At 34.9% G+C, this 23,446-nt stretch overlaps 1 protein-coding gene across 1 annotated transcript; it reads left to right on the top strand.

Moving 5' to 3' along the window:
• The first annotated feature begins 3,291 nt into the window (after positions 1-3,291).
• On the top strand, positions 3,292-6,236 carry LOC141606494 (receptor-like protein EIX2). Its single transcript, XM_074425641.1, has 2 exons — positions 3,292-3,674; positions 4,368-6,236. Exons 1-2 carry the CDS (start codon positions 3,359-3,361, stop codon positions 6,137-6,139), a joined length of 2,088 nt encoding a protein of 695 aa, XP_074281742.1. The 5' UTR covers positions 3,292-3,358; the 3' UTR covers positions 6,140-6,236.
• The last annotated feature ends 17,210 nt before the right edge of the window (positions 6,237-23,446 follow it).

A 23,446-nucleotide genomic window follows, 5' to 3' on the forward strand; every position in this document is an offset into this window, starting at 1 on the left:
AAAAGAAGGAAAAAAAGGTTTTAAAGGAGAGATTAGAACATCTTTACCTGCTAAGCAGGTAACCCGTCCACATATTCTAATATAAGCGAAAGGGTGTAAAAGTTGGTATTATTGGTAGTTAAAATAAAGTTTGTAGTATTTTGAGAAGGACCCCCATAGTTCAGAATATTCTCATTAAATAACCCTATAAAAAATTGTATCAACAATCTTATAAAATTTCATATGTTGCCTCTTTTCGTCTAGATGGGGACTCTTTAAACAAGTTGCAATGTATGTGTATGTAATGTTTATTACATATGCATCATTTTCTAAGAAATTGAAGAGGTAATTGTCTTATTGTGTCACTAATACCAACTTGTCATTTTACAGCTTTCATTATGACCAAACTCATACTGGAAACAAAATTTCCGCATATAGTTTGGTTGGGAGTGTAATCATCCCATTAAGTTGCAAGATACAAATTTTAGCAGGTTAGATATACTCCTTTAAATTGTTAGATACTATATACCATTATATAGCTAAATACACTCGTTTAAATTGCTAGATACATACTATTAAATAGCTAGATACACTTGTTTAGGTTGCTAGATATATACCATTAGATAGGTAGATAAACTCGTTTAAATTGCTAGATACATACCATTTGCTAGCCAGATACACTCGTTTAGGTTGCTAGATACATACCATTAGATAGGTAGATACACTCGTTTAAATTGCTAGATACATACCATTTGCTAGCTAGATACACTTGTTTAAGTTGCTAGATACATACATCGAGCTAGGTAGATACACTACTTTAACTTCCTAGATACATATCTCTAGCTAGCTAGATACACTCGTTTAAGTTGCTAGATACATTCATCTACCTAGCTATAGGTACACTCCTGTATGTTCCTAGATACATATACTCCATATTTAATAAGGATATCCGTCTCTCTCTCGTTTAATCTCATTTCCCCTCAAAATGAAGTGTATCTAGGTTGTCAAAAATGTGTATCTATGCTAACAAGATCAATGAATGTATCTAGTAATATAAATGAGTGTATTTAAACTCAAAAAAATCTAGGAGCTATTGAAATTTTGTTGCTCAAAAGTCAAAATCATGCTAAAATGGAAAGTGCATAAGTTTGCTTTTTCTTGCCCACTTTGTAATAACATTATGGCGGACTGTATTTGTGTAGTTTTATCTACTAATTCATGTATATTATATCCTGCTTTTCTAACATTATAATGACTTGAGAGACTATATTTACATTTGCACTACTACCATATCAAAGCTAGTGAGTGTTAGTGGGGTTGTGTCACTGAGATTTCGAAAATATGGATCAATTTTTCAGATCAAATTACAATAACTTACTCTTTCACTGTCTTCCTTGCTTCTAGTTGTATTTTTAGAGACTAATTTTCTAGAAACCTGAATGCTTTTTAACACTTGCTTACGATTATGGCGGAATTACGACTACTTCAGCAACAAATCGACATAATACAGCTCAATTAACAACGAAACATAGATTCCAACGCACAAAACACAATAAGCGACATTTTAATAAGCATCAAATAACTTGCTAATTAATAATCGATTTTTAGAACCATTATATACCGTAGAAAGTGATTTTATCAAATTTTCAACAATTTTCAAGCTTAAAATTCATCATCAACAAATAATTTATAAAATCGACTTGTGTATTTGTATCTAGAATAATTATTGGTTGTCCACCAGCTTAACTACCACAGCCCACCACAACTGCCCCGCCCCACCATACGGCGCCAAAAACAACAGCAGTGATGTCCGACGACCACCTCACCTCCTACCTACTACCAGACATGCCCCGTATAACCGCAGACCCACCACCAATACCTCCAGTCCTCCACCAACTACATTAATCAAAATTTCTTCCACGTGCCAGATCTACAAAAAAGGAAGTAAATTTTCGTAAAACTAACTATGCAGTGGATGTAATCGAAAAATTTAGAGCCAAAAAGTGGTCTTCATCACCGTTGTCGGCAATTCCATACAAGGTCACCGGCGAAGGAAGCAATGAAGAGGAGGGTGGATCATTGGCGCGGTCTGCGTCGCTGGCGTAGAAGAATGCGATTCCGACGGCCCTCTAGGCTGCTGCGACCGATGGTGGTTGTGGTAGGTAGATTAGGAAGAAGGAAGATAATGTGTGAATATATCTGATTGATAAAGGACGTGTGAAGACAAGTTAAGGATTGACTTTGGGCGTTTGAAATTGTTTTTAAGTTGGTTCGTACGGTTCGCACCCAACTTTAGTTCGTACGGGATCTCGACCCTATATATATATATATATATATATATATATATATATATGAAGGATGAGAAGAAGATATACCACAGAAAAATTAATCTTCTTTTGCATCAAAGAACGTATAACAATCTACACAAAATATTTTCTATATTACGTCTCTGATTTTTGTGCCAAAAATCAGAGGGCACCGTCTTATCTCAGTAGAAAGTTTGATTATACCCAGGCACTGTTAAGGGTCGAATTATTCTATTAGGAAAGCGGAGTTGATTCGGTGCAGTTTTATTGTCAATTCCTTTTTTTACATACTCAAACTCTAACAAGTTTTAAACGCTGCCAAATTTGACTACACCATCTTTAAACACTCGGAAACATACAAAAAAAAATAAACCGAGTACTATTTTTACACTCGCGCAGTGAATGTAACACCTAGCGTGCTTGCTGATCATTTCAAGGTTCTCACCTATAGGGAGTAGTTGGCGACAATATGTGTTTTTTTTAAAGCAAAATTTCACAATTGAAGATTTCGCAAATGACTTAGATATGGACGGGTTCTTCGGATTAATTTCTTGGTCAGTTTGGGGAGCACAGCCACATTCAAAGACCAATATGTACGAGTTATGTGCTGGCATCTTGGGTTTGAACGTTCCACAAAATTTATGTGCTCGCATCTTAAGTGTTGATTTTTAAAGCTGGCCATGAAGAATTGTCTTTGACAGTGTTGTGAGTCTTAAGTCGTTGGTTTTAAATGTGATGGTTAAGTCGCGGACTTGAATTGTCTTCGTCTCTTTGAAGGCGATGTTTATGGAAAATTGTGTATAACTATAAAAAAGATGTTCGCTGAAGAATTGTCTATGAAAGTGTTGTACAGGACTTGAATTGTCCTAAGTCTTGGTCTTCGATGGTGATTGAACAAGACACTACTCTACCTCTGGTTACACGTCTTTGCTTGGTGTAATCTTTGAAGTAATTGGAAGTGTCAGAACCGAAGGACAGTAGTTTTTTGTATGTATATATATATGTATATATATACCCTTGACCCAGACTAACAGCTTGATAACTCAAAAACTAATTCATTCTTGCACCACAAAATGAAACCATTCCTATACCTTATACTCATTGTACTTTCATGGCTTGTACTTTCCCCTTTTATATGTCACGCTGATGACCTCGGTCGTAACCATAGTAATCACATCCAATGTATCGATACAGAGAGGGATGCCCTCCTCCAATTCAAACACGGCATCACAAATGATACATGTGGGCTGCTTACTTCTTGGGGGAGCCACACAGATTGTTGCCGATGGACTGGGGTCGTCTGTAGTGATCAAACCAGTCATGTCGTCAAGCTCAGTTTAGTAGGTTGTGATGTCGGTTGGCTGGAAGGTAAAGTGAGTCCTTCCCTAGGTGAGTTAAAACATTTGGAACATCTGAACCTAAGCTATAATGACTTTTCTGGAAAAATACCTCATCAGTTGGGTAATCTCTCTAAGTTAACAACTTTGGATCTAAATTATGCTTATGAAAATGCTAATATTGTGCAAAGTTTATCGTGGATTTCTCATCTAACTTTGTTGAGATATCTTGATTTGAGTGGTGCAAATCTCAGTGATGTCACGAATTGGATTCCAATTGTTAATAATTTACATTCATTGCGTGTTCTTCGTATGGATAGATGTCAACTTCCAACGAGAATTCCATTATCACTATCATATGTTAATTCCTCAACCACTCTCCATACAATCAGCCTTTCTAGTAATGATTTCTATAACAGTTCAATACTCCAGTGGTTGTTCAACTTGCCTAGAATCACTACCCAACTTGTACATCTTGACCTTTCCTATAATAATTTTGAAGTTCGCATCCCAAGCGAATTTGAGAATTTTCATAACCTGTCATATCTCTCTCTTTCTGGAAATAGGTTTCAGGGGAGTGTTTCCAAAATCATTGGTAAGTTATGCAACTTGGAAAACCTCAACCTTAGGGATAATAATTTCACTGATGAGCTAAGTAATGTTGTTCATTCTTTAGTTAAGTGTAATAACAAATCCCTGTTAGAACTTGATTTGAGCTATAATCATTTTTTTGGTGGAATTCCAGATGACATCGGCTCATTATCCTCTTTGAGGGAGTTATACCTTGCTGGTAACCTGCTTAAAGGTCAGCTTACTTTAGGTGTTGGACAACTTACCATGCTTGAGATATTAGATGTGTCTTCCACTTCTTTAGAAGATACTCTGACTCATACTTTTTTCTTAAGCCTCGTACGTTTACGTGTACTTATCTTGCAAGATAACCCGGGATTGGTGATAAGCATTGAGGAGGATCAGATTCCTCCATTTAAGCTAGATGTAATTCTATTGCGATCCTGCAAATTAGGCCCACGATTTCCAAAGTGGCTTCTATTGCAAACAAATTTCTCGTACTTTGATGTTTCAAATACGGGCATTTCTGACATCATTCCTGTTTCCTTTTGGAACACATTGTCCACCAATCTTATAAACTTGAATATGTCTAATAATCAGCTTTACGGAATGCTCCCAAATCTGCCACAAAAGCATAAACCTTTCTTTTCAAATCCTTTAACACTAATAGACTTGAGTTCAAATCTGTTTGAAGGTGTTGTACCATCAAGTTTTGCAAACACAGGCAATTTATTCCTTAATGATAATAAGTTTTCTAACTGCTCTAATTTCTTATGTCCCAAAACTGAAAGTATGTTAATAGACCTTGACTTATCCTATAACTTGTTTTCCGGAGAGCTTCCAGATTGTTGGATGAATTTTTATCAATTAAGAAGCCTACACTTGGAAAATAATAGATTTTCCGGAAGTATGCCAAAATCCATCAGTACCCTGTCAGGACTAGAATACTTGTACCTGTATAACAATAGCTTTTCAGGACCATTTCCGATCGCATTTGAGAGTTTGACATCGTTGAAATTCCTAAATCTAGGATTCAATTCATTTGGTGGGAACATACCATCATGGATTGGTAATTCTTTTCAAAGACTAGGTGCTCTTATCCTCCGGGGAAACCATTTTGTTGGAGAGATACCTGAAAGTATCTGTCAACTCAAAAATCTCCAAATATTAGACCTTGCCATTAATCACCTCTCAGGGGTACTCCCCTATTGCATTGGTAATTTTACATTGTTGAAAGGGACAAAAAACCTCGAGTGGGGTTATTATCTTGATGAACTAAATATACAGACCCCTTTAAGGGGTTTTGAGATTGAATCTAGAAGTAGTGAAACTGTAATTGTTTCATGGAAAAGGCAGGAGCAGAGCTTCAAAGAAACGATTATATATGTTAAATATATCGATCTTTCAAGTAACGAGTTGAGCGGGGAAATTCCAAATGGAATATCGAGTCTTACTGCACTAGGTGCCCTGGACTTATCAAAAAACAACTTGAGTGGTTACATTCCACTAGAAATCGGAAACATGACAGCTTTAGAGTTTCTTGATTTGTCGAACAACCATCTCAGCGGAGAAATTCCAATAAGCCTAGCCAAAGTAACTACTCTCGATGTTATGAATGTGTCGAACAACAACTTGTCCGGGGAAATTCCAGTTAGCACTCAATTGCAGAGCTTTGATGCATCATCGTATGCAGGAAACGCGGGCCTTTGTGGCGCGCCACTCCCAAGTTGTTCAAAAGATCAAGTGCCTTCCAATGTACCCAAGGGAGATATTACTAGTGTGCAAAACAAGGATGACGACTTTGATTTTTTCCTTGGGCTGTACATAAGTGTGGTGCTTGGGCTTATTGTCGGGTTTTGGGGAGTTTGTGGCACTTTAGTTATCAAAACATCCTGGAGGTATGCCTATTTCCGGTTCCTTGACAACATCAAAGACAAGATCATATGAATAAGTTAAAGAATTTATAGCCAAAGTTGTTTCATTATTGTATGATATGTAATTGTGTACTCCGTATTTTAAATAAAGCGAGTAATATTTCCACACTTACGCACCTAGTGACTGTACCATGTGTAAGCACCGCAATTCCGATGAGTAAATGCACTGTTCGGCGGCAGAGAGGTATGACGACAAAAACAACATGTATGTATATGGTTTTCTAAATTTCTCATGAGCTACATACTTTTGTTAATTATATATTTTCATCAACTTGTGCAAGAGTCCGAGTTTATGTACTCGCATCTTGCGTTCGAATGTTTGATTGTTTACTACAATTCAGTTTTCATTAGCTTAAGGAACAGGGCCTCTCTTAGATTTCAGGGCCCTGTGCAAAATTTTAAATTGGGCCCTATACAATACTATTTTATTACATTTTAGATCTAAGTTGATAAAAAATTTGCAACTAGGGAGAGATTTCAATGAGTAATTTTATACTTTAAACTTGGAAAAAGTACAAAAATCTAAGCTTCGCATTTTGATTGTGTATGCAATAAACTTGGACAGCCCAAAAAAAATACAATTAAAAAAAAATTGGCAACAACAGTAATCGAACTTAAAATGTTACACACTTACATCAAGAACTTATTGCAAAAATTCCAACCATTACACCACATTGAAACCCATGATAACATATATACTAACAAATATTTGTTGTATCAGCCTTTCTTTTCTACCACACTCCTCAAGGCCAGTTTTGGGCCAAATTTTTAGGGGTCCTGTGCAACTGCACGGGCCGTACACCTCAAAGACGGGACGTTTTTTTTTTTTGACGACTTGATTGAACAATAATTTGACATCAATTATCTAGAAATCAATCACATCCATCATCAATTACTTTACTATGAAGTACAATTAAGAAATAAAACTGGACGACAATTTGTACTATATTCTGAATCAATTACATCAGATCAATTTATTTATCTACAATAAAGAAAGGAAAATTATTTATCTAGAATAAAGAAAGTTAAAGCAGTAAGATCAGAATGTGAATGTATTACCGTGAAATGATTGTTGATCGGCGAGCTCGTTACAACGTACAAATACGTAAACAGAACATATTTTGTTCCGAAAGAGCCATCAAGGCCTGAAAAGTAAAGTTTCGACACAAATTACAAAGCTACACATGTAGTTTTTTAACACTAACTATGAGAAATTATCTTTGTGAGAGTGAAAGTTGTGGACTTGAATAGTCAAAGTCGGTAGACGTTGACTTGGATAGTCCAAGTCGTCGCCCATGGAAGATGTTTATGTAACCCACATATGTATGTATATGTTGGCCAACTACTTCGGGTCCTAACTTTGGTATTACCCTTTGTATTTTCTTTGACGTTTTCATCGTTAGTCGTGGCCAAAGTTACTTTTTAATTTTCGCAACATTTTTCGTCATAGCCATATTCATTTTATGATTCATATCTATTTTATTATTTGTGGAACATTTTTACTTTAATTTGTACTCCGTATTTTAGTCTCACATTAAAATCGCATTCTTATCTATAAAATATTATTAAAAGGCTAGCCTAAAAATGTTACGTAGACAATGCCACATAGGATGAAAAAAAGCCACGTACACAATAACAATGTGACTTAGCAAACTAATATGAGATGGATTATCAATTTATTATTATATTACATTAATTTAATTCACTTATCTATAAAATATAATTAAAAGGCTACCCTAAAATGAGAAATAAACGCCACCTAGACAAAGCCACGCAAGATCCAAAAAGCTACCTAGATTAAAATTTAATGTGACGTGGCATATTTAAATGTGATGTTGCATATTTTTAATGTGACATGGCGAATTAATGTGACATGGATTATCAATTTATTATTACATGATATTAATTTAAATCATTTATCTATAAAATAATTTAATTCATTTATATCTATAATATGAAAGGATATTATCATTATTCTTAAATTAGTCTTCCAAAATTTATATAACCCTTACAAATTTACATCAAATTTCATAATTTGTAATTAATATTGACATTTTAATTGAATTTTTTGTAATAAAACGTGTTAATAAATTTTATAAATTAATATTAAAATTGAAATTTTAATTGAAATTTTTGTAATAAAACATGTTAAGGAATTAATTAAACCTCTTTATATTACTAAACACTCACCCTTATTAACATTTTCCTATTTAATTCATTGTTTTTAATTTTTTTAATAAAACATGTTAATAAACTAATTAAACCTCTTCATATTACTGACCCCCGCCATTATTAACATTTTCCAATTTAATTTTTTTTTTAATTAAACATGGTAATTGATACCCGTCGTTGTGAGTACCAAAAATAAGATTTATAAAACCTATTAAAACTAACCTAGGCTAGTGGTAACAGGGTCGAACTACAAGGAGGCGAATGTAATTAATAGTTGTCTAATTTAGTCTAAGGTAACGAAAGTGGGGGTTGATTTGATTTTGATCTATAGCTAAAGCAGTAAAAGACAATAATCTAAATAACGGATAAAAACAGATAATAAAAGGGTGCAAGGATGGTCGGTTCACTATAGTTTCGGCGGCAGCATACTAAACAGGTCTAAATCAAAACACATGAGGCGGGAAATAAAGAGGTCCTCTCGGTCCACTCTTAACAAATAGCATCTTTCGATCTCGCTATAAGTCCCTAATATCACTAATATTGACTCTCGTCCTGAAAAGTGACTTATAATCTAAACTTTACCTATCTTTCGATCTCAGCATAGTTTAGTCATTTTAATTGGTGATTTAACAACTGTCCCTATCTCTTGATCTAATGGGTCAGTCATATCCTAAACATTCAACTAGTCGTGTGCACTCGATTCGTCGAAAAAAGAATTAAAACAATTAAAACGAAAGGAAAACCTCACGTGGTCAGTCGATCGACCAAGTATGGCGGTCGATCGACTGACATGCGAATTCAGTCCGTGTTCATTATATTGCCGCCTACACTATAATTCCCCTACATCCTAGCACGATTAAATTAGCTACTCATACTAACGATGATAACAACAATGTAATTAACGAAATAGACGGAAGAATTCATGCTTAAAACAACGGAATAAAAAGCTAACATTAAACGATAACTATGGTTTCGGGAAACTAACTAACAATTCTAAATCTATGAATGCAAATAAAATAATAAACTAGAATAAGAAGAATACCAAGATCGCAGAAGAATTGTAACAGGAATGATTGAAAGCACAACGAAAATCCGATGCGAAATAGTTTCCCAAACCCTAATTATTTGATAAACTAAACTGATAAAGAACCTAATGAAAACTGAATGATTAAAGTTCTTAGTCAGGTTACGTTATATAGCAAACTAACGTAACTAAATCCCTAAACCTAATATAGCTTTGGGCTTTGTATTTCTCGATCTTTATGTTTAATCCGCGTATCGGCTCGTAGAATTTGGTCGATCGACCATGTTGCTCAGTCGATCGACCAACCTATACTGAACAGTAGCTTCTGATCTCGTGCTCTGGTCGATCGACCATAAGCATCGGGCCGATCGACCAAGGTTGTCTTTGTCTGATGAGTGCATTCGACGAATTCTGCAGCGCACACCGATCTTAAAACAGCTGCCATTTCTTCGTTCCTTGGTCAAATCAGGCGTTCTACACGGCGTTGGAAAGCTAAGAGGATAAGCTTTCACCTCCAATTGGAATCACTCGATTATCAGCTCTAGAACTCGAGATATTGCCATCTGAAGCAGGCTGCAATATTGTGAAGTGCTTCTTTGCATGTTAAACTCGTACGCACCCGTGCTTTTGCTATCTTTAGGCCTTGAAACGCGCTCCAAGCTCGTCCCTCGAGTCAATACTTCATGTCAAATGCAATGTTAATTACTTAGGGACGGATTCGGCTCGATTTCCGCTCAATTCTTCATATTTCTGCAATAATAGACAAAAACACGAAAGTAGAGGAAAATAGAGAAATAATGGCATATATTGCACATTTGAGCTCTGAAATGCGTGTAGAATAAAGTGTGAAACATCATATTTTAGACACGCATCAGTAATAAATTGATTAAAACTCTTCATAATACTTAACACACACCAAATTAATTAAAAGTTTTTCTTATTTAATTAATGTAATATAATATGTTAATAATTTTATTAAAACTCCTTATATTACTCAACACCCATAATTTTCATTAACATTTTGTCCTATTAAATTCATCTTTTGAGGTCCTCGGCAATCAATTATCTAATTTAATAATACCAAAAATTAAATTAAAAATTAAATTAAAATATGGGAATTTATGGTTGTGTAATGACTATAAAGTCTACAATACCATAATAATTTCTATTCACTTTATTTATTTAAAATATGCTCATTTGTCATGAGTTTCTAAGTTGTGGATTATATTTTATGGTTTAATTTATTTATTTGATATATTGAGTATTGTTGTCGACTATTATTGTTGAGTATTGTTGTTGTTGTTGTTGTTGTTGTTGTTGTTGTTGTTGTTGTTGTTGTTGTTGTTGTTGTTGTTGTTGTTGTTGTTGTTGTTGATGATGATGTTGTTGTTGTTCATTATTGTTGTTGATGTGTCCAATAAAGTATATTTTAATTTGTTATGTTGTTGGTTTTATGAATCGTTGTCTTTATATTTGAATTCATGTTTTCCAGTTGGTTTAATTTAAGTGACTTACATGTGACAATGTTTTGATTCGGTTGTCAAGTTTTTGCCAGGTTGCTGTTTTATCTTTTGGTCAATGTATTTTGTATATAACTTTAAAGCATCATGAAACGTATGTGAATGCAGATAAGGCAAACCATCACGTGGGTAATCTGAAGAGGTAAGAAATACAAAAGGCAGGAAACTGAGGTAAAATTGAAGGTAAAAAAACGTAAGGTAGAAACTGATAAGTAATGGATGATTGTTGATCTCAAAATAGAACTCTTATAATATTTTTTTAATTGGTTATTAATCGTATATTGTGGTGTAATTTTACTATTATACTTTCCTGATCAACTTATTTGAATTTGTATTTTTGTATTCACGAGTATAATCATCTTTAACATATATTTTTCTTTTTCATTTTATATGAATTGTTACCAAGGCATGTAATAAAATGAAGCGAAAATGAACCTTCGGCTAAATATTAAATAGTATGATGACTAAATTCTACTTCGTATCGTATGGTTTTAATTTTATGTGTGTTTTTTTTTGTCAAAACAGGAATAATACATAAAACTTACTCTCATAATTTCCTAAGAAAAAAAACTACTCTCATAATTAATGGTAAATAAATAAGTACAAATAATTGAATGAAAAATCTTTAAAATTTCACAATTTACTTTTTGAAACATCATGACAATAATTAATCATTTTAATTATATCAATTCATCTTCCAATTTAAGTTTTCTCCAACTCCCACCTTTTGATTGTTTTTCTATAAAATTTACTTTACTTTTTTAAGTGGTTTATGCTTTTTTAACCACTAGTTTAAAACTCGTGCAAAGTTGCACGGGCACATATAAAAGCATTTAAAATTTTATTCTTACAACATATTATTGTAGCGAAGATAATAGAACAATTTTCAATTTTACTGTAGCAATAATTTTCCTTGGGGAGATCTTTTATAATACATTTCGCATTAAATTTTAAGGTGTCTTATATTACATTGATAAAGTTTTAAAAGAAGTCAATATTATCATTATTAGAGCTTTCTTTTTAATGGTCTAAAACAAAAGATTATAAAAGGGTGGAGCAATAAAATTCATTTATTTGGTTCATATAAACTACTCTGCATTATTTAATTGTGCTCTTTTACAGATAAAGATCATAAACAGCAACGACAACCCATCACAATTTTCTAACAATTTTTCAGGTTAACGTTAGGTTATATGTTAACGCCATGTTAAAAACTATGAAGAGTTAAGAACGATAAACACCTAAGAGGGGGACGGGGTGAATTAGGTGTACCTTTTAAAAATTTTCTCTTTTACTTGGTTAATGATTAACACAACTAAGATCTATTAAGTACGGGTTTGAGAAACTTAATGGATTGTAAGTTCACAAACGGTACAGCAGGTCTATGCAACAGTATGAGAGACTGTTGCACAGCACTGAGAGCGAGATTAACGTGTAAAATAAGAATGATAAGAGAACGTGAAAGTAAATAAACGAACACGACGATGTTTTAAAAATTGGTTCAGCTCCTACTCCGGAGCCTACGTCCAACCGTTATTTTATTGCTTGTTTAGAAATTTACTCAAACTTAACTAAACCATTACAATGAAAACAACTCGTCAACCTACTCCGGTTGCAATTGCTTAAAGCTACTCCGCTTCAAGACTTTCTCTTGCTCAAAGCTACTCCGCTTCAAGACTTAAGGTTCTATCTCATCGGTTTACAGAGTCAGAATCTCAGTGGTTCACTTAAGAACATGGAGATTACAATTAAGACCTAAACACGAGAATCATTTAACATATTCTTTTATGCAACAAATGCTAACCGATACTTGGAGATTTTACAGCTTTGAAAAACAATTGAAGACTTTTGAAAAACAGAAAACGGTTTTGCAAATGATTGAAAAACAAAGCTTTTAATGCTGAAAAGATTTGCAAAGTGTTTACAATGAATGCTCTTTCAAAGTCTTGCAATAAATGAAAAATGAAGTGCCTATTTGTAGAGAAAGGTAGTGTGTAAGGAAGGATCTTAACACTACATTAATCTAATATCCACAAGTTTGTAGTATGCATTTTCATTTAAAAAATGTAAAAGAACAATCAGGGTTGAGAGGCTCAAGGTGGCTGCGTTTTTCCAAAGAGAAGGAGTGTTTCCCATAAAATATGGGAACTCACAATTTTGCCACAAATGGAAAAAGCATAAGACCCATTTTTAGCATGAAAAACAACTTGCACAAATGGGATTGGCATCTTTTAAATTATTGTGCAAGCATATTCTTTTTGTTCTTTTTGTTCCTCAGAGTTTGAAATAATGTTCCTCTTGAACATATAAAAGCTTTTTAAAGAATTTCAAACACTTGTGAATTTTCCCGAAAATTCTCCATTCGTTAGTACCGGAAACCATGGTGCAACAGTCACAGGAACTGTTGCACAGTTTTGCCATAACTTATGCGTAAAAAAGAATATGTTGAACTACCTCGTTTACAACATTTGTTCTAGGCTATGGCCATGCTTGACTTGTTCTTCATCTTGATCATCTTTGAACTTTTTTGATCCATCATTGGATGCTTCAATGTACTAAGCATTAAACTAAGAGGCAAACGATTAAATCATAATGAAACTTGGCATCATCAACCAAGTGTGTTCTAACAAACTATGATATCGTGGTTATGAGAATTGATATTTGAGATGGATATCTATGAAATGCATGTAGGGCTGTTCACTCAGTGGTCCGGACCAAAGACCAGACCGGACCGGAACATTTGGTCCGGACCAGACCGGACCGAATTTTATTTGGTCCGGTCCACGGTCCACCTATTTACTCTACTTTGGTCTTCAGTCCGGTCCTGGACCAAACTGAATAGACCGCGGACCGGACCGTGGACCGAAGTTATGTAAGAAAATAATTTTTTAAATTGATATATTATTGATTTTATTTTCTATTTTGTTTACATGTATTATAAGATGTGTAATTATGTAGTTAAATCTAGTAAGAAAATAATGTTGTTTATTTTGATCGTTACGAACTTCTCGAGTTCTAGTTTTATATGCTAAAACATGTCAATTGGTCCACTTTGGTCCATTTGGTCTGGTCTGGTCCACGCGTTTTTATGGTCCAGACTGGACCGGACCAATATTAATATGGTCCGGTCCTCGGTCCACCTCTTAACCCTTCTTTTTTTTCGGTCCAGAGAGTTTGGTCTGGTCCGGTCTGGTCCCGGACCAATGAACACCCCTAAATGCAAGGCCAGCCATGAACTAACTCGGTCACTGTGTTAACACAACTACTCTTCACCCATGTAGATGTAAAAAACATAGGCTTTTCCGTGGCGAGTATCTTTTCCGACTTAATTTAAGATATTTTCATGTTAAGGCAAACTTAAAATCTAAAAGAAATTTAATCAAATATAAATAATATGAAAATGCATTTAAATATAAAATTTTGCAAACACTTTGATTAATTTAATTAATATTTTTTTATTGTTTTATTTACTTTAATAAGAAATTTTAAAATTTTATAAACTTGTATTCAAGCAAAGAAAAGTTTATCGTCTAAATTTTTTTATTCTTTTAGAAATCACAATTACGTTTTGCAAGTTTTTCAAAACATTTCTAATTTAAGAAATTTGTTTTAATATATAATTCTGTTTATTAGAGTCGTGAATTTCTTTTAATTTTTTAATTAAAACATTATAATCTTGAATAACAATTTTAAATGATCGTATCACATTTAAAGACATAGCATATAAAATTAAATAAATAAGTTATTTATCATCTATCTTTGATACATCTAAAATTAACATATTGTCAAATTGGTTCATTCAAAATTTGATTTATTTGTAAGATATTTATAGGAAAATTTGAATTTGATATAAAATTTAACTCGGTGAGAAAAAAAGTTTGGGAAAAGTTTTTTTAGGAGTGAAAAAAAAAACGACAATTAGATTACAAAATTGATTAAATAAAATAAGTGCGCTCAGAAATGAAAGAAAAAAATGATCTCCCACAAATCAATTAAGAAAAAAACATATCAGAAAAATTATCAATATAAAAAATTCAAGGGTTAATTGATAAACATTACCAATATAAGGACCCTTTTCATAATCAGTACCAACATAATCAATAATTAGTAATCAATACAAAAATATTAACTTTTTTCTACGGTTGATACTAAGTCGCCTGAAAATCTAATCTCAACCTACTTGAAAAAGTCCAAACAACCAACATTCAAGTACAAATCTCCACTCACCTACTTCCAAAATCCCTCTCTTAGATGAAAACACCCTTAAAATAGGAAACAAAATTAGAGTAAGAAGGCGACTTGGTACCTATCGTAGAAAAAAGTTAATATTTTGGTAGTGATTACTAATTATTGATTATGTTGGTATTGATTATGAAAAAGATGACTAAAGTTGGTAGTTTTTATCAATTTACCCAAAATTCAATATGGAGAAATGTTTTTCATTGATAATGAGCACATCACAGGGAAAATATAGAAATTATAATAATTTAAAGTCATATGTGCAAATAATGTGAAAAATTTGAGAAAAAACTATAAATCAGAACAAAGAGAAATTGGTTTATGAAAATAAGCGATTCTGTTGTACGATAGTGTTTTTCGTGTTTTTTGAGTAAAAAGTGACTACTTTTTTGTTATGGGGAAAAAGACCTTAAGTTATAAAAAGTGGTCATTATTTTACGAAAAAATGGTTAATTTCTCATATCGTATGTACGACGGTCATACAATAACATTTGCGTAAAAAAATATACGAAAAAATGAGTACAAGAGAAATGAAAATACGAGTGTCGATAAACTAAAGAAATAAAAAAATGTTAGGAAAACACGATTAATTTTACTTTTCAGAGAAAATGGTTTTGCTAACTTGGGCAAAAAAATGACGTCAAAATCATTAGTCGGGAGGGTAACATCGAAAATTTGATTGTTTTGGCCAAAATAATGTTTATCCCGCAAAAATTCGTAAATCATGTAATATTTTTGTAATTAAATAGTACTAATGGTAAATTGTAAAAGGGAAAAAAATAAACTTAAAAGGATTCAAAGTACTAATTATAACAACAAAGTTAACTTTCAGTTTCGGTAGCACATCAAAAGAACTCTACAGTTAAGCGTGCTCATGTGAGAGTAGTGTTGGGATGAGTGACCTCCTGGGAAGCCTCTTTGATGCGCGCAAATGCATGGCCGGTGAAACCAAAGAACGTTCAAATGAATCGACTTAACTAGCGAAACCAGTACCGAGATTGTCACTATTCCATATATGATAAAATATCGATCGTGAAAAAAAAATTATTTAACATTTTATTTATTTAATTTGCAGATATATTTTTTGCCACGGGAATTATTTTTTGGCCATGGGAATTTTTTTAGCCACGGGAGTTATTAGCCACGAGAGAATTCGTGGCCAAAAATTTAATAATAGCCACGTTCTTGTTTTTCCCGTGGCTATCTCTTTGCCACGACCACTTGCGTCACGGAAGGTTTTCCCGTGGCCAAATGATTTAGCCACGGAAATTTAACACTTGCGCCACGAATTTAGTCGTGGCCCAAGTGCTCATTTGTAGTAGTGTGTAAACTCTAACCCAAGGAAGTAATGTAAAGCACCCAGGTCTTTGATTTTAAAAGCATTATCCAAGAAGGTCTTTAAAGCATCAATCTCTGGTTTATTGTCCCCAGTAATTAGGATATCATCAACATAGACAGCTATGAAAACATGAGAGCAGTCTGAAACCTTAGAAAACAGTGAGTAATCATTAAGAGACTGAACATATCCTCTGGATTTGAGAGCAGAGCTCAGTTTAGAATACCATTGCCTAGATGCCTGTTTTAGACCATAAAGGGACTACTGGAGTTTGCAAACTAGGTTAGGATTAGATAGAGACAAGCCAGGAGGTGGCTTCATATAGACTTCCTCATCTAAATCTCCATGTAGTAAGGCATTATTGACATCTAATTGAGTGATATCCCAGCCTTTCTTAAGAGCAACAGCCACTAAACTTCTAATGGTGGTCATCTTCACTACAGGGGAAAACGTTTCAGTATAATCAATCCCTTCTTTTTGTGTGAATCCCTTGACAACCAATCGAGCTTTGTACCTTTCAATAGACCCATCTGCTTTATGTTTAATCTTAAAAACCCATTTACAACTGATAGATTTCTTGCCATTTGGGAGGGAAACTAATGACCAAGTATTATTTGCCTCAAGAGCTGTGAATTCAGAGGCAATAGCTTTTTTCCATTCAGGGAAAGTAATGGCCTGTTCATAACTCTGAGGTTCATGAACAGGATGCAGTGTAGAAACATGTAGTACATAACTTGAACTTGAACTGATCTTAGTATAAAAAGGATCAAAGGGTAAAGAACACAAAGAGGTTAGGGTATGATTACAATCTGAGGTGGAAAAATTAGCTGAAGTTTTTCTTAGAGGACAGTGAAAGTCTTTTAAGTGAGAAGGGAAAACAATGTTTCTAGTGGATTTTCTAGTAGGGTCAGAAGAAGATGTAGAAGAGATCTCAGTATTGTTATGTACAGTGGTACTATCAGTGGTATTAGGAGCATTAGCATTATTAGGCAGAGATGTGGCAGGATTTGAAGGTGGGATAGGTTGGTCAGATGAAGTTGAAGGAGGAGGAATAGGAAGAGGGATAAAATGATTATATGTATCAGGAATATAAGGAAAAATGTGTTCATGGAAGACAACATCCCTGGAAAAGAAAATTGAGTTGTTATCTAAATTTAGAAGTTTGTAAGCTTTTTTACCAAAAGGATAACCCAAAAATAAAGCTGGTGTAGCTCTAGGGTCTACTTTTCCTCTATCATGCTTGGGTGTAGTAGCGTAGCAAAGGCAACCAAAAGATCTGAGGTGAGAAAGATTAGGAGGTTTGTGGAAAAGAAGTTCATATGGAGATTTGTGATTTAGGATTTTGGTAGGTAATCTGTTGATAAGGTAGGTGCGATGAAAAGAATGCACTCTCCCCGATTTTTAGGCAAGTTTGATTGAAAGGTGGGAGCCCTTGCTGTTTCAAGAAGATGCTTATGTTTGCGCTCAACTACTCCATTTTGTTGTGGGGTGTGAACACAAGATGTCTGATGGATAATCTCATTTTGGGAGAAATAAGAAGTAGCAGGTATACTTGAACCAAGTTCAAGTGCATTGTCAGATCTCAGTATTTGAATGGTCTGCTGAAACTGAATTTTTGCAAAACTGATAAAATTTTTGATTAAGTCAAAAGCAATGCCTTTAGTGGAGAGAAGATGAATCCATGTAGTTCTGGTGTAGTCATCAACAATTGTGAGGAAGTACTTATGACCATTGTATGTGGAAATAGGATAAGGACCCCAGAGGTCAACATGAATGAGCTGAAAAGGATAAGTGGATTGTATGTGACTATTTGGAAAAGAAAACCTGTGTTGTCTTGCTTTAGCACAAATAGAACAAGACAAAATCTGAGCTTCATTTATTTCAGTAAATTTATAAAATGACATGTTCTTGAGCTTATACATTGGTAAATGACCTAATCGAGAATGCCATATAGAAGCAGAATTGGAAACAATAACAGAATTAGAATGAGAGGAATCTAAAGTAGAAGTTGATGAAGAGGCTTGAAGAAGATAGAGATTCTTGTGAACTCTACCAAGAGTCATTGGCATCTTCATAGAAGAGCCCTGCAATAAGCAAAGAGAGGGTGAAAAAGTGATGGTGGAATTTAGTTGTTTGGCTAATCGTGCTATAGAGAGAAGATTAAACTTGAAACATGGGACAAAAAGTACATCTTGCAGTGTTATTTCAGAAGTTACAGGAACAGTTCCAATTATATTGATAGTGGTAGTCTGGCCAGTGGGTAAGGTAATGGAATCAGGCATAGAAATTGTTCTAACATCAGAAAACAAGTCAATAGATGCACACATGTGATCACTAGCACCACTATCCAAGATCCAAGAATTATGAGAAACAGAAAAAGCTTTAGAAGGGGTAGTATTACCAGCAAAGTTGGCATAACGAATAGAATTATCTGTGGGTGGAGAAACATGTAGAGCATTCTGGAGCTGGTTGTACATTGTAGGAGAAATGGTCTGATCATTTGAATGTTGAAGACCTGAACTCCCTGAGCCTGAAGCAGCAGCTGACCCTTGCTGGTAACCACTGTGCTGATATGCACCTTGTTGAAAATCAGGAAAATATCCATTGTTGTTGAAGACTTGATCAGTGGACCCCTGAACATTGTGAGCAAATCTCTTTTTGTTATTATACTCCAATCTCTTGCAGTTACTAATAAAATGTCCTGGCTTCTTGCAATAGTTGCAGGTCTTGATCTGAGGTTGAGTGATGGTCTCAAGTTAAACCTCGCAAGTGCACGATTTTATCGTTGTACACTTTACAGGGTCGATCCCACAAGGAGTAGGTGGAGTACTAATCGTTCTAATTCACAAGCTTAGCTAAGTCGATAAATAACAAAGATGGGGGTGACAAACTAGCACTAAACTAACAAATTTAAAGACTATAAACTAGACAAGATAAGAACAAGCTAAAAGATAAAGGATAGATCAAATAAAGAGAAGGACTAGAACTCGGTTCTCCCACGAATATAAGTGATTCCACATACTAATCGTCTCGGCTAATCAAAAGGGGTAGAAAAGTAAGGGGGAGATGGCTCTAATTCGCCTAGAACCTCCCTTCCGGGTTCGCAAAAGGACACTAGCTACTCCAACTAACCCCCCTCCCGGGTTCGAAAGTTGGTATTCCTAACTCAAAACCCAACAACCACGAAAACATGCATTTTTCCACGGAGGTCAAGAAATTGGTCAAGATCATTAAGTACTCATCGTATTCCGGGTCATCCCACTCCTCCTTCCGGAGGTCGATTTCAAACGCTAGCCTAGAGGCACCCTCCCTCGGTTCTCCCTTCCGGTCTCAACCTTAGTTGGTGACAAGGTCAAATTTCGGGTATCCAATTTACAACCTAACCAACTTCCGTTGGTGGACAAGGGTCACAAGTTGACACTACCCAAAACCCAAACCTTAAACATGCAAATTCCCCTAAACTACCCTCACCAATTTTCCCCACAAATTAGCCTTAATGATAATTAGTTAGTGAAATTACCCATATCGGGTCAAACCGAGTCCTAGAAGGAGACTACTCACTAATCATATCTCTAAAGGCTAAATAAACAACAAAGATGGAATCTTTAAACATAAACATGGGTGGAAGATGAATTCTACTTTTAAACATTCAATAATCCAACAATAATTATGAAGAAGGGTGATTTAATCTAATAACAAGGATGAACAAACTAAAAGACACAATCTTTAACACAATCAACTCAAAGATTAAGTCTTTGAGGACAACTAGCAAGGGTGAACAAAAGAGAGAGAATCAAAGAAAAGATGAACAATGAAAAGCTTAACAATGGTGAAAACAACAACAAGTAAACAACAAAGATGCCATCTTTATCATAAACAATCAACAAACTTGAAGGAAAAGCAAATGTAAACAAATGAAATTAAAGAGAGAAAGAGAAATTGAAATATACCAACAACAAGAACAATTGAGAAAACAAGGAATTTGGTGAAAGAAAGCTTGAATCTTGTAAATTGTTTGAAGGATTGTCACAAATTACAAGGGGTTTTTCTATTTCTTCCACTAAGAGTTGTTATATGATGATAATCTCCTCAGAAAACTCAAGTTTCTTGCTTATATACTAGGTTACAAATCAAGTAAAAACGACTTAAAACAATGTCGTTTAAGCTAACAAGAGTATTGCGCGAATCTGGAGATGCGCACTGTCGAGTTGAGATACGCACGGTCAGATGCGCACGGTTTGTGCTTTCCTGTAAGAGATGCGCATCTTGGAGATGAGGAAGGCACTGTTGGATGCGCACGGTTTGTACCTTCCTGTAAGAGATGCGCATCTTTCTTCTGGATACGCGCTAGACTCAGCCTTTTGTTCTCTTAAGCCTTTTATTCCGTCTTGGGTTGGGCTTGTGGTCATGTGTATCACATATGGGCCTCCCTTAGTGGGTGTAGTATTGTTAAATCATCATCTTTCCTACAAAAAATGGATAAACACAACCAAAACCGAAACAAACTTTCAAAAGGACGGGATTTGAGCATTATATGGAATTAAAACCTTGAAATGCACATAAAATACATTCAAGTGAGCTATAAGCAAAGGTTCTTAGGCATAGAAAGAGCGTAAATAACGAAGTTATCAAATCTCCCCACACCAAGCCTTTACTCGTCCCCGAGTAAACAAAAGATGCTCAAAACTAGACAAAAGGAAGGCTCTCATTGGGTGAGCGGAATGCACAATATAAGAAACATTCTCCATTATTTAAATTAATAAACCGAATGAGTATTAGCGCACTCTACGCCCCTTCAACTCACAATTTGACACCCATGAGGGAAGAGTGCCCTATTGCAAGGCAAGTTGGGTCTTGCTACAAAATTTTTGACACAACCAACAATTAAGCATGAATCAAAATATAGGATGCATCACAAAAAGGTCAAACCGCTTTCCTCATCTGAGCGGCCGTTTTACTTTGAACAGTTAAAGGCTTTGGTCGGGAGATACCGTCTCATAGTCTTGGCGGGTGTCAATGCCCTAGTGGTGGCTCAAGCAACCTTTATGCGAGAACCAAATGCCTAAGAAACAAATTCAAAGGCGGGAAAGGGGGAAGCAAAGCCTAACCTTCGAGAATCACATGACACACTCAAGATTCAACCGAATTAACCCATGACTAAGGGGACCAAGATTACCGACTTCCTCACGGTTTTCACTAATCTCTCATTTTGTTTTTGGAACGGGTGATTTTTGTGCAAAAAAGTAACCAAAATCACTCAACTACTCGACTCGTGAGACATGCCCGCAATCTAACATGGAATCCTCTCCTACAAGACCATTAATGAGATGCAAAAAAGGAAAATATGCATAAAAGAAACAAGGGTTGTAACGGGGCTAGGTGATGGGTCGAAACGGGATTGGTGCGAGCACCGTTATGGATCATTTGGAGTTTAAGATCAAGTAGTTGTCAAAATTCCGCTTCTTCCACTTTTATTACAACAAATGAGTAACGTCTACACCCTAACAAAAACTGGTTTCCCGAATTAATGCAAACATTGTGCAAACCCGACTCACTTTGGAAAAATACAAAAATCATCGCCTTATTGCAACCAATGAGTAACGTCTACACCCTAACAAGAAATTGACTTGCCAAAATCAAGCAAAAAATGTGTAAACCCGACTCACTTAGGAAAAACATCAAGTGCCCCCTTATTCTCGCAACGCCTTTTTCTACCCCAATGATGAATGGAGTGTTGCTTGGCTTTTTCTTTTCTTAACACAAGTATATACAAAACAACTAATTCTTTTTTTGGATTTTTCATAACTTTTTTTTTCACTTTTCTATTTCTTTTTCTTTTCTTTTTCAAAACCTCTTTATTCAAAGCAAACCAAACTAAACCATCATTCCGACTCAAGTGGATTGTGCACATCCACTAAACCAAGATTCAAATCCCCTTGCTTCATACTACCAAAACTCATAGACAACTTTCTTGATCAAGGTCGGTTGTTTTTGGGTTGTAGTTAGTATCGTAGGTATCAAATGAAAGGTCAAGGCTCAAAAGGGGTAAACAAAATCGGTCCTAGTCTAAAGGGTCGAAAAATTAGGCTTATTTGGCAATGTGAGGCTCAAAAAATGAAATGCAACTTGTTGTTTCAAAATATGCATATAAATGAACATCTCATGGTCTAAAAGGAAAGGACGCCATGCTTGTGCGTCGTGATGTAACATGTCACGCAAGGAGCCTACTCACACCTAAAGGAGGACCGGGTATGGATGTACCGATCCCAAGGAGGCTCTATCCTCACATTTGAGTAGCTATGTCGAAATCTAGGCCTAGTCTACGGTCTTGGTCTCACATGGTGGTCAAAACTCTCCGGTCTAGCCTCATTTCCCGGGCATTTGCAAGCAAACACCCTAACAAGGAGGTCACAAGGTGCAAGCCACTAAGAGGGGAAAGACACGACCTAGACAATATCATCATAGAGGGTATCATGCTCCCTTCCTAGACCAAATTTTGTTTCAAAATTTATATACAAACTCAATGCAACAAGAAGGAAATACAACACGTATTTACATGTGAAACGGATGCAAGCAAGAAATGGAAATAAACATAAGGTAAACATGCAACAATTTGGACTAATCCTAGCAAAGACATCATCAACCAACAATCCACAAGTTCCCCAAGGGAACATCCAAGGCACAAAATCCCATTCTCCTTCAAATATACAAGATACAAAAAGAAAGAACGGTAAAGGAGTAAGAGATTAGAACGAGTTTACCAAGCGACTTCTAGCTCCTTTTTGCCTCAAATGGTCGATGTCTATGCCAAAGGTTAGCCAAACATATATATACAATGCAATATTTATGAATTTTTCAGAAATTTTTCAATTTTTAGGCATTTTCTTGAATTTTCTTAAATTTACAAGCATTTACAAATATATACAAATATTCACAAGAGTGGATATTTCCCTCCCCACACTTGAAATGTACATTGTCCTCAATGGACAAAAGCATAGGGAGTGAATAGGTAAAAGAAAGGAACATATT

The sequence above is a fragment of the Silene latifolia genome, chromosome 10 (assembly GCF_048544455.1).
Source record: "Silene latifolia isolate original U9 population chromosome 10, ASM4854445v1, whole genome shotgun sequence".
Lineage (NCBI taxonomy): Eukaryota > Viridiplantae > Streptophyta > Magnoliopsida > Caryophyllales > Caryophyllaceae > Silene > Silene latifolia.

What these genes read in the sequence shown, in the direction of transcription:
- LOC141606494 (XM_074425641.1), top strand. Translation starts at nt 3,359, where the DNA reads ATGAAACCATTCCTATACCTTATACTCATTGTACTTTCATGGCTTGTA. An exon ending in TAAAGTGAGTCCTTCCCTAG is followed by an intron (nt 3,675 to 4,367) that starts GTGAGTTAAAAC and finishes GTGGAATTCCAG; the next exon opens with ATGACATCGGCTCATTATCC.